Raw genomic sequence first — 12296 nt, forward strand, 5'->3', positions numbered from 1 at the left:
CCGACACTAAAAGAGGAAGGTGGCATTTGCCAGGCATATGCTGAAAGTTGGCAAAGCTATGCAAGTTAGAAAAAAAGTCAGTATTCCTTTAACAACAAAAATCTGTGGAGTGCAGACTCAGGGAATATTTAGAGTTCTGTTAACATTCAGTACTAGCCAAATAGTAAACCTCATCTTTTGGGAGATGCAGAGCAAGAAAGACAGAAAGAGCAAAAGAGGAAGCTGTTAAGAGAGATGGTATCAGTCTGTTCCCTGCCAAACGCCAGCCAGCCTTCACCTGTTTGGATGCCTTATCCCAGTCTGTGTTCCAGCTCTTCCTAGCAGTCACCCTTCTTGAGACTGGAGGTGAATCCAGCAAGAGTACAGGAAACTGCTGAACGAAAGTTTTGGGAACTAGAATGGGCTGGTCTCAGGTGAGGGCTGATGACATGAACACCTAGACTTGAAGATGGGAAGAGAAGTATGAAACACTGTAAAGTGGACTCTGGTTTAGAGACAAATAGGTCCAGCAGTTGGCAGTGGTCAAAGATTTGGGATCCAAACAGGGACAATGGATACAAGGTCAAGAGTGCTGGGTTTAGGCATTGTGTAATCCTGAAGAAGTGAGACATGAATGAATTTCCGGGACATGGAGGCTGGGGTGAGCTAGACAAAGAGAATCATCTGGTACAAGGGGCAGACTGATGAGAATTGTAAGGCTGGAAAAAACGCGGGTTGTAAAGGATGCAACAGAAGAGTTAAACTTTGGGGGGAAGGACACAAAAGCTTATGCCCACTAGATCTAACACGTAGCACAACGAACACTGAGATTCATCTTTCTTTTGCTCAGAGACTGTTTTTCAAGCCTATTCATTACACAACTTCCCCTCCTGATGGTAAGGAAAAGGGGATACCAGCTTCCTACAGCTGTTACTGCACAACTTCGTAATGTTGTGTGTTATGTTATGAAGGGTGCACTTCTGCTGTGTGGATGTGTGCTGCTGCATCATCTGTTTTATTACATGCTTTTAAAAAAAATGCATTTCACAAGATGCAATATTGGAAAGATATCATTAAAAATAAAAGTGAAGGATTTAAAATAAAAGTGAAAGGCTCAGGGTCTCAAAATCAGAATTACGGTTAGGGTTGCTACAATCTTAATTCTATATATTGTAAGCTTGTGAGAAAATCTTTAGTTACATCGTGGTTTGCTATTTTTCCACAGAATCGTGTGCCTCAGTACGGTAGACAGATTGGATGTTGCTCACTTAATATGTGGTTAATCAGTATTCTTTTTTCTGCTTAATTTTATAGCTTTATCCTTGTTTACTGAACACTCATCAGAACCAACTATAAGACAGAGCTGTGAAATCTATAATGACAGTGACTGCTTCACAGCCATTAATGAATGTGTTTTCAAAACACATCTGCTGTGTGACAACCTTTTGCAAGTGTTCACACAGTTTGTGTGTTGAAAGAGAGATTTCAGGGACTCGCTTTCTTCAGGATATTAAAGAGTTAATTAGATAAAACCATCAGTTACCTTCTTACCTTGTTTGCAGTTGCTGTTGTCCAGCATTTCTGTGGCTTACATTAGTGACTTCCAAGGAAAATTTTCACCTAGGAGACTTGGTCAGTGTCTTTGAGGAGTGTTGCAGAGGCAGGTCTAGCATCAGACTTCAGTTAGACTTCAGTGCAGCTGCCTTGACAAGGAGATCATACATCTTATGTATTTCCTCTCTCAATAACTGTATATTTTTTTTGGTTTGTTTGTTGGTTTTTGGTTGTTTTTTTTTTTTTTTTGTTAATAAACACAGTAAGGAATCAGTGGATGACCAAACTCTTTAAAACTCAGGTTTCTTCCTGAAGCAGAATCCCTCTAATAGTATACGATTGTGTAACAACGTTTTTTAAATTCATAATATATAAAAGGTTTGGACCTGAACTGAGAACTTTAATTCAGCACGTCCTCACTTTTGTGTTTCTTGCAATTTTAGGGATGTTTCTCCATGTGTTTTTTGAAGGTAATGAAAGCATAGTGCAACTTTTACAGTATTTTGGCAAAAGAGTGACATCTAGGGGCAGGAAATACATCTTACTTTTCATGTTTATCTTTTTTTTTTTCTTTTTTTTTATTTTTTTTCTTTTTTTTTTTTTTTTTTTTTTTTTTTTTGTAGCGAAAAGGTCTTTTAGTTGCATGCCTGTGTCATGACCTGGATCACAGAGGCTACAGTAACAGCTATCTTCAGAAATTTGATCACCCCTTGGCTGCTCTCTATTCCACATCAACGATGGAACAGCACCACTTCTCTCAGACTGTGTCCATCCTGCAGGTAGGATTACTGAAATTGTATCTTCTGTGCAGTAGAATCCCGTGGTGAAAATACGAGTCACATCCTTACCCAATAGATTTTCTGAAGCATGATTGATTTAATTTCTGGATTGTAGTGCTCATTTAGAAGAGTGGATGATTTATTACAGCAAGTCATGTTTCATAGTTAGCAAGCCAAGCATTCAATAATAGTGCAAAAGATAGCCTTCCCAAATCTTGATGTTATAAAAAAAAAATTGTGTATTTGAAGGTGTTTGCTTATGGCCTTCCTTTGGAGCTTTTGGCTTCTGGCTCAATGATTTTTTTTTCCTATGACCATATGGAACAGGAACTTTGAAAATGAAAAATCAGTTTCTCATTTAGGTATTTCTGGCATAGTGTCCTTCAGCAAGTCTACAGCCAGCCTGAAATTCTGAACGAAAACTCAAGTGCTGACAAAAGTTTGCATGAGAAGCTTGAAAACCTGCTGTAATAAATTCCGCAGACATTAAATGTGTGGCATGAAAGAGACAATGTTAATTTTGCACGCATGAAAAGTTTAAACTTTTTTCATTATGTTATAATGTGGTTTTTTGTCATGCAGCAATTTGAAATTCAAAAAAAAAAAACTGAGTGAGGTAATAATCTGTGAAAGAGAGCTCCTAATGTAAGGTAAAGTGTTTGTATGTTTAATTAACAGAAAACTACAAGAAGTCATGCAGGCACATTTTGGGAAACCCAAGTGTGCTACTGACACACAAATATTTTCTCATCAGTGAAAACTTTTTCATGCTCAATTAGAAGAGAGAACTCTCACCTGTGAAACCACTGCCAGTCCATAGCATACTTGTGCTCACTGGTTTTAGTTTACCGTGCACACACTCAATGCACAGCCTTACCATGCTACTGTGCCACTATTTGTTGTTAACTTTTCTTTCTTTCTGGTCTTTCAGGGGGAAGATATTTATTTTCTTAAATACCTAATCACCTTTTAGGAAAAATACATATTCTGTATTGCATTCAGAAGTACACCTTGTGGTTATGGGTTTAGGTATCTTGTAGATTTCATCACAGAATGGAAACTTTATCTCTGAATGCTCCTTCATGTAGGAGGGTGTAACTGAATCCTTCAGTGGTGGTATGGCATTAGATTTTTAGTATTCGTTCTTTGTGTGAGTATGTGCACAGTGAGCAAGTTCCTCAGCCATTAACACTTCCCTTTCCCTCTATGGCTACATGAAGTAGACTTCAGTCATTCTTCAAAACACATTTTGTGTTTTTCCTGCAGAAATGTTGTAATCAGTGAAAGTCCCGTTTGCCAAGAAGGCAGGGAACCCTTTTGCTTCCCTGCTACCTCCTAGCCTTGGCATCAGCGTGAGTGAGGAAAGGGAGATAGGGAGTCAGGGCTGTAGACTGGATTCAGACACTGGCTACCAAGTGCCCATGGTGGTAATTAGCAGCAAGACAGATTAAAGCAGCCTTTTGGACTTGCTGTTTTCTGCTTGAATCAAAAAGCCTTACTAAATTCCTGGACTGTTACCAAAAAAAAAAAAAAAAAAAAAAAAAAGCCAACCAGCCCACCAGACTGTTTAGGTTTTATCTCAATGAGTTTTAACTTTAACTTAGTAACCTGTGGTAATTTTTACTGCTTGAAACTTTATAGCTACTTTGCTCATCCACCTGCAGTTTACCATACTTGCAAATACAGAGGTTTCTATTCACTAACTTTAGCTCAGCAGGGAAAAAATAAAATCTTAGGAGCTGTACTTTGTATGTACTACTCAAAAGCCCAAGTGACATGCTCAGAAATGGCAGCTTCTGCCAGTACTTCACAGAATATGTCTTCTTTAGTAGTATGAACAGAATTTTCACAGTGGTCTTTCTGATAGCGCAGATTGTAAAGCCTAAAGGATAGAATCCAGAATAATTTTAATATTAGGACAAAATAGCCTGTTCACGTGGATTAGGGAGCAAGATTGGGAAGGAAAGGGTCCCCAAAACCCTAAACCATGAAAAGTAGTAGTAGTCATTCCCTGCTCCCAAAGTGATGATGATGGGTTAAACTGTTCTGAACTTTTTTTGTTCAAACATCATTTTCTGTGACTTAGGGGTTTGTCAAAGGAGCACTGAGACATAGATGGATTGTATTTTCTATTTATTATTCACAAGAAATCTACTTGTCCGAGTAAAAATGTTGGAAAATGATGTTTATGTTCCAGATGGTGAGAGGAAATCAAGCCTGTTTGTACCACGGAGGATTTATTTTGAACAAATTATGTAAATGCTTGACAAAAGCCAGAGAAACTTTTTATGAGCTTTGGTCCAAATGCCAATTAAATGTCAAAACACATCTGCATTTGATATATTTTAATAATATTTCCTATTTGTGAATGTGCACACCTTGACATGGCTGGCTTATTTTTTCTTATTTTTCTCTGTTTCCTCTCAACAGTAGTAAGACTTTTGACAAGTCATTTTCCAGACCTTAGAGTCAGCAAATGGTGTCGACTTTTCAAAATGTGATATAGCTTCATGAGCGATCACAGTACATGGATATTGTCAGTTAAATGTGCAATAAAACGTAGTGAAAATTAAAAAGGGATGACAGTGGCATGTTGCCAGAGTGTTCATAGTGGAAACCATTGTCTTTAATTTGTGAGTCAGTCAACTCATGGTTGAACAAAGCAGCTTTTTCCCCTAAATGTTCATATACCTTAAAATACTGTAATTAACTTTATTTCTATAGAGAAAATTGTATCAGTAAATGCAGCAATTTCAGGCACATTTCATTTGGAACACTGTGGAAACAAAATCGGTTTAGTACTTTAACTTGGATATTTCCTTATTCATATTATGTTATGGAGGATCAAAATTGTACTTCAGAGTGAATCAGATACTCAGTTTGCCAGCTTGGCAATGCAGTGCTCTGGATCAGGATTGAATCACAAGTTCCCAAGCTAAAACTGTCTAGAAATGCTGTGTCTTTAGTGCTTATAAATCAAAGAAGAAGCAGCTAGCATTTTTTTCTCATAATACCTTTAGGCTTCAGAAGGAGCAGTTCCAAAACTAAATCAGCGTCTGTCATAGGTTTCATGATGGCATTTGAAAAGGAAAGATGAAAATGGGAATTTCAGGCTGTTGGCATTTGAATTTGCAACAAAAGTTGTCATTGGGCTGTAAAACCGTTGTAACCTGTCTGGTGAAGTAAGGACTACAATCATCTCAAAATTAGAGCTTGTGCTTTTTATTGGTTTTTTACTTTTTCATAGCTGGAAGGGCACAATGTCTTCTCCAATCTGAGCTCCAGTGAATATGAGCAAGTACTTGAGATCATCCGGAAAGCCATCATTGCCACAGACCTTGCCCTGTATTTTGGAAATAGAAAACAGCTTGAAGAGCTGCATCAGACGGGAGCATTAAACCTTAAGAATCAAGCACACAGGTAAAGCAGTAAACCAGTATTAGTTCACTATAGCATTAGTTCCAGAAAGAAAAACCTCATTTTTGCAAAAACCCTCTGTGTAAATGGTAATTTTCTTACATATGAAACTTTGAAGTCCAGCTGTGTGGAATCCCAAGTATGTAACAGTAATTTCTATCGGGTTATATTGCATGTCACTGCCTTTTGGATGTCATCTGCACAATTCAGTGACAGATCAACTACAGAGGAAAGTTAGTGCACAGGCAGTTACGTGGTGGGGAAAAAGGTATAGTGGAATAAGTACTTAGTTTTATTTTTATGTTATTATTTTTGTTATTTTTTCACATGCTTTTTTTTGGAAAGAATTCTAGTCAGACCCCAACCTTTCTGAATTAAGATAACTCTAAGTTTTTTTTTTAAAATAGAAGTGCATATATTCATTAATACATTACTTTCTTTGTCCATATAAGCAAAACACGGTGCACCCTGGATGAGAGATGTGGCTCATAACAGGCTACATTCAAGTGTTCATGCAGCCATTCAGAGCTTATTTAAAGTGGATCTTGTCATTAATGTAATGAAGTGAAAAATTAGAGAGGTATTATGGGAAAATATTGAGTCATGATTCTGATTTCTTTTCAAAAGGATCTTTGATACTTGGGTCTTCTTTATGAGGACTTTTACAGGTTTTTGCCAGTAGTTTTGAATCAATTATTGCAACACTGTATGAAGGGCAGTTTTTAAAAGCCTATTTCCCAGTATGGAACTGAAGCTTCTCAGTCTTGAATAAACTTCAACATCTTAAAAAACCCGAAGATATAGTAACTCCTGATAAGCTCAGAATGAAGTTTACTGGGAAACTTGAATTTAGTGTTTGTAAAATTTAAACAGGATCACAACTATTTAGTGTGTGATTGAATATTCTATTCTGTTTATTATTATTTTTTTTAATCTTACCTGCCCTCAGAGCATTTTCAGTGCAAAGCCTCCTGCCTGAAGAGAAGACATCAGTTTGTAATGTGGCTAAAATATCCAAGGCTTCTAACTGGTGTCTGTACATGCAATGCAATGCTAGATTTGGCCCTTACATGGCTGGTGAATCCTCTTTCTTGTCTCAGGGGAATTGCACTTTGCCATTTACCTATTGGTTATATTGTGTGTTTTCCGTGGTATATTTGTCTGTTGGTACAGTTGTAATGACTGGCATCACCCTGGCATGCAAGTTAGCAAGCTGTATGTTTTTTTTCATGCAGTAGGCATTATTAACAAAGATGCAGGTGACCTTAAGTGTCATCTTAAGTCCTTCACTGGGTGGAAAACACATGAATTCATTCATTGAATTGGCCAGTTTTCTTTATAAAACTTAGATTCATAAACCATAGGTTTGGGGTGGTAGATAAGTGCTAGAAAACTGTTTAGATAAGATTTTTTTGTGTGTGTGCCTTATGCTAATAATGGTTATAAGCCCACTGATACTGTTCAGTTATTCTGTGAGCAGATTCGTTGCTGTGTAGGACAGAGTTACGTGTAGGATTCTTGTTCTGTCAGGGTTAGAATTCATTCCAACAAAGCAATGACAGTACCTTGAGGCAGTCTGAGGACTAGTTTTTCCTCTTTTTTTGAGCATGTGTTTCTCTCTTTTAAAGAACAGAAAGAAATCCAACAACAGGATATGCTGTATTTCTTTTTATAGACTTGTACTGTATTTTCAGAAAATGAAGGAGGGGTGTGTGAGTGTTTTAACAATGCAGAGACTCTTGCGTGCTTTTCTGTGAATGCGATTGTGCAGAGGGTGGTCAGTGAACTCTGGCTGCAAACAATGCAGGGAATACTACAGGGATTATAATATACCATTTGTGTGATACTTTACCAATGAATCATAAACAAGCAAGGAAGAAACAAGCAAAGTGGAGGAAATTTTGTATTATAGGTACTTTACTGCTGATTGAACTGAGGAAGGGCAAGTAAAAACTTTGCAGTGTGTTCATTAATTCTTTACCAATTTAACTCACAATTTAATGTTATTTTATTTTAGAGACAGAGTGATTGGTCTGATGATGACAGCTTGTGATCTGTGTTCTGTAACAAAGTTGTGGCCAGTTACCAGACTGACGGCCAATGATATATATGCGGAATTCTGGGCTGAGGTATGTGTGTTTCTTTTGCTTACTATCTTTATAAATGGAAGCATCCAGGAAGAAGAAGAAGAAGAAGAAAAGTATTTTTCAATCAATATCTTAGCATGCTTGTTTTAAAGAATGTTCATTGATGCATGCACATTTATTGTTGTTTACTCTGAAGCTATTTAAAGAGCTGAGTTAGATTCCTAATTGTCAGGCAATGTTTCTTCTCTCTGTTAAAGATGAATTTAAAAAGTATGCCCTAATATAAAATGATCAAGCAATGGAACATAGAAGAAAATCTGTAAGGCTTTTTGAGTCACTAGCTGTAGTTTTGTGAAGGATCTATTTGTTTCTAAAATTCAAAATATGAAACCAGCTTCCATGTCACTTGCCTTGAAACACACTTGTGAAGCTGTAGTATGTGTCTAGGAAATGCTAAAGCAAATATGACAAACCTTTCAATTTCCTTATCTGATCATTTGTAAAGTGGAAGTGACTATTTTAGGGCTAAAGAATAAATTCGGACAGTGTTGCAGAGTTCAAGTATGCAGTTGTAAAAGATGTGCTGTATTTTCAGAGCTACTATTGCACACGTGTATCATAAAGTGTTGCTCTTTTCTGTTATGTGCCCTGTGGAAGCCTGCAGAATTCAGTGGCTTATTTCTGTTTTACACAGGTGTAAAATGGAAATCAAGCTCATAGATCTGATATAGCATGCATATAGTGCTGAGATTGTTGTCCTGCCTGTTGTGTGTTCATTATGAAATTCAAGGTGTGCATGGCTTGTGGGTGTTATATGTATTCACGTGTTTTCATTCTCTTAATTGCAAACAGCTCAGACTAAAATAAAATATTTGAAAAATGCAGGCTATATAAGCTCAAAAATCTAGTTCAGTACTCACTTTCTATAATGTCAGCACTGGTGTGTTTTTATGAGTGATATAATGGACGTATAATACTGATCTGCCTCACTGATTACATATTCAACTCTTTTGCTTACTTGTGAAAAGACTTTTTCATGCAAATCTGGTGAACCAAGTGGAGAAGGAAGGATCAAACTGATTTTTCCTACTCAACAATAATAAAGATGGAATTATGGACATAATTGAGCTTGCCCCAACTTTAACCTGTTTTGTAATCCAAGGATAAGTTAATAAAGGTGTATCTTGTTAAATTGCTACTTCATGGAGCAAATGTAAATTAGAAGTTATTGACAGAAATTGAATTCTATAGTTGGTGTTTTACTGAGTCCTCTTTAAGAAGAGGTTAATTAATACATGGCAGAAGTTGGATATGTTGTGATCCAGTCAGGATGGCTGACAAATTCAGCCACAGATCTAAATGCTTCTGGAAACTGGAAAGCCGGAGACAGATATAAAGAAAATCCTGGGAAAGCTAAATCAATAGAAAGTTTAGACTGTGTTTTACTGCATAAATTGTTCCTTAATTGGAAAAAAAATAAACTCTAGAAAAGTATATTTGACTAGATTGAATGGTTATGTTACCTTCTAGAAGTAGGATAGACTGTTGCCTCTAATTACTGCTTGAACTCATAATCTTAATATGTTGAATGATTTAATCAGAGCATGTTTATAATATTTCTTCTTTGTGTAATCATTAGCTAAAACAGTAACTGCAGAAGAGTTTGCATCAGTTTTGTGGTATGTCATGCTGATCTTTTCTTTATTGGACAAAGCCCAATATAGTTAGTGCTTTCAGCTAAGATCTAGCCTCTTGTCACTTAACATGAAGCTTTCCTATAGTGCTATAACTCAAGCAAAATAATATGTTTGCTGATCAGTTATATAGGATTACAGGATTTATCTGCTGTGATTTTTATTTTTTGAGATGTGAGACACTAGGCAGTCATTAAACCATTTCTGCAGTATTTTTTTAGAGATTTAAAGCCAATTATTATAGCCATGCAACTATGATACAAACTTCTTTGCTTAAAATTTCAACTTTAACTTTCTGGCCATGATCATAACTATGAGGATAAAAGCAGTATTTTTTTCATAACAGTGTATCATATATGTGTTTGCACATACTGAACAGAAGAAAACACTTGTGTTTCGAGTGCATGCATTCCAACTAAAGGTAATACTTTTTTACTGTGAGGGTGGTCAACTGGTGGCACTGGTTGCCCAGAGAGGTTGTGGGGTCTCCATCACTGGAGATATTCAGAAGCTGACTGGACACAGCCCTGGATCACCTGCTCTAGCTGATCCTGCTGGGGCAGGTGTGTGGGATGAATTGGATGATCCCAAGAGGTCCCTTCCAACCCAAACCATGCTGTGATTCTATGGTACCTTTTTTTTTTTTTTTTCTTTTTTTTCCCCAAGGTGAGATGGCAAACATAAGTCTGAGCTTTGTTCAATTTTGGCATAATCAGTCAGAGGCTGTACAGTTTCCTCAAAGCTCTGACTTCAGGTGTTTCTCAGGCACTTGATCTTATGTTAAGCAAAGAGTGTGAAATCATATGATGCTGAATGGTTTAGTGTTGAGGAGCTTATCATTGAGACTACAGTAGCTGCAGATAGTCTTGGATCAATCAATTGCAGTACATCAAGCAAATGCAAAAAAAAGTATTATTTACTGGGGGCAGATGAAACCAAAATTTGCTTATAGCTCCTAAATAACACTCCACTGAATTTCTGTGCTTGGAATTGCTATAGGCATCTTTTTTTATCAGCTGAGGAAGGAAGCTTTTCCTTTTGTTTCTTTCAGCAGTAAAATGTCTAACAGAGACCAGACTCAATGATTGTAGTCTCTTGACTAGGTGAAAAAATATGAGAGACTAATACAGATACCAATTCAAAAATAGCTTCCTGATTACATCTTTAGTTAATTGAGCAGGGTCGTAGTTAACATGATGTTGAGGCTAAATATGTAAGAGGGAATTGACTTCCAGAACTTTCTATAGTTACAGTAGTTGCAAGGCAGTCAAACAGAAAGATGCTCTGCTCAAACTAGAATCAATTTATTATACCGCAAACTTCTCTTAGAGTAAAGATGCCGAAATCCTTCCTTGGAAAGGAGGAAGATACAATACATTGTCTTCTGGAGATGCCTTCACTAACTGTAGCAGAAGCATAGAACATGGATTTAGGAAACGTCCCAGACTTTCAGATAGCTAAGAAGTTGAATCTCACATTAAAGGACACAGATAAGGAAATATTGTGTGAGCAGTTACCCTAAATGAACTTTGTCCCTGAATAAGGTGTATTGTGTCTGGCTGGGATGGATTTAAGTTGCCCTATAGCAGCCCTCAAAGTGCTTCTAGCATCTTCTCGCAGAAGTCACTTCTGTAGCACCCCCATCCCCACTACCTAAACCTTGCTATGCAAACTCCATACATAAGGTTAACAGTTTGAAGATCATATTGACTTTGGAATCTCAGACATGAGCAGTAGCCAAAAGCAACCATTGCTGCAGCTGTAGTTGCCTTTAGCACCTCAAGATTAAACGTCCATGGTGTTTTGACAATGCAGTTGAGGCATAAGACTTGGAAAACTTCAATTTGCTAGAGAAAGTAGCCAGCTACTTACAGATTTTTAAGGAGTAATTGTGTTCAAGCCCAGTATAGTGCTCAGAAATGTGTTTTAACTGCTCTGCTGGTAATGGGTAAATACAAGGAGACAGTTTTCTCTTGTACATTGCATATATCTGGTCTTTACATATACTGCATCCTTCCCACTATTCATCTTACAAATGTAGAGGGATAACATACTTAAAGAAAAGAAGGCTGTTTGACAGGCGGCTTCTTCAAAGCAGCATTGTCAAAAAGACTGGATTGTTGACAAAGAGGGCACATTGTACATTCACCTCTTTTACTCAGCTTTTACTTTGATGGAGGAGTTGTTTTCTGCTGGTCATCATAGTATAGTGCTTTAAACAGGTCATGTTTTGAAAGATGAGACTGACTATGAATAGAACAGAATAGAATGAACTGATTTCTTTGGGTTTTTTTTCTTCCAGTTGCTTTTTATTATGGAGACCCCCTTGGAAACAAGGAGAATGTGTGTACATTGACTCAAAAACTTCATTTTCAGGATCTGCTGTTTTACCTTATCATTTAGGTGAATGTATAAAATGAGCCCCTCCTTAAGCAGTTTTCTGAGATTGCCTTGGACTGCTACCACACAATATTTTAAACTCTGAATTTTTAGATTGACATACAATAGAAGATGGAAATTAATTCAGATCTCAGTAGTCTTGTCCTAATCTCTCTCTTTGTCTGCTTTTGTCCAGGGTGATGAGATGAAGAAAACAGGTATTCAACCTATTCCTATGATGGACAGAGACAAGAAAGATGAAGTCCCTCAGGGTCAGGTATGAACTCTCAGTAAAATGATACATGTTTACAGTGTTAATAAAACATGTATGGAAAACGCGCTATATATATATATATTAGTTCATATTGCATTTGATGTTGAGTATGAATTCTATGTTCTGCATGCAA

General features: G+C 37.0%; 1 protein-coding gene across 1 annotated transcript in view; it reads left to right on the forward strand.

The window, feature by feature from the left end:
- Positions 1–12296, forward strand: part of PDE10A (phosphodiesterase 10A) — a 194757-nt gene that overhangs the window by 167638 nt on the left and 14823 nt on the right. The window contains exons 17-20 of the mRNA XM_040598856.1: positions 2157–2312; positions 5560–5732; positions 7747–7858; positions 12086–12166. Coding sequence (XP_040454790.1) covers positions 2157–2312; positions 5560–5732; positions 7747–7858; positions 12086–12166 — 522 coding nt within the window. The remainder of the gene's footprint in view (positions 1–2156; positions 2313–5559; positions 5733–7746; positions 7859–12085; positions 12167–12296) is intronic.

The sequence above is a fragment of the Falco naumanni genome, chromosome 6, assembly GCF_017639655.2.
Source record: "Falco naumanni isolate bFalNau1 chromosome 6, bFalNau1.pat, whole genome shotgun sequence".
Taxonomy (NCBI): domain Eukaryota; kingdom Metazoa; phylum Chordata; class Aves; order Falconiformes; family Falconidae; genus Falco; species Falco naumanni.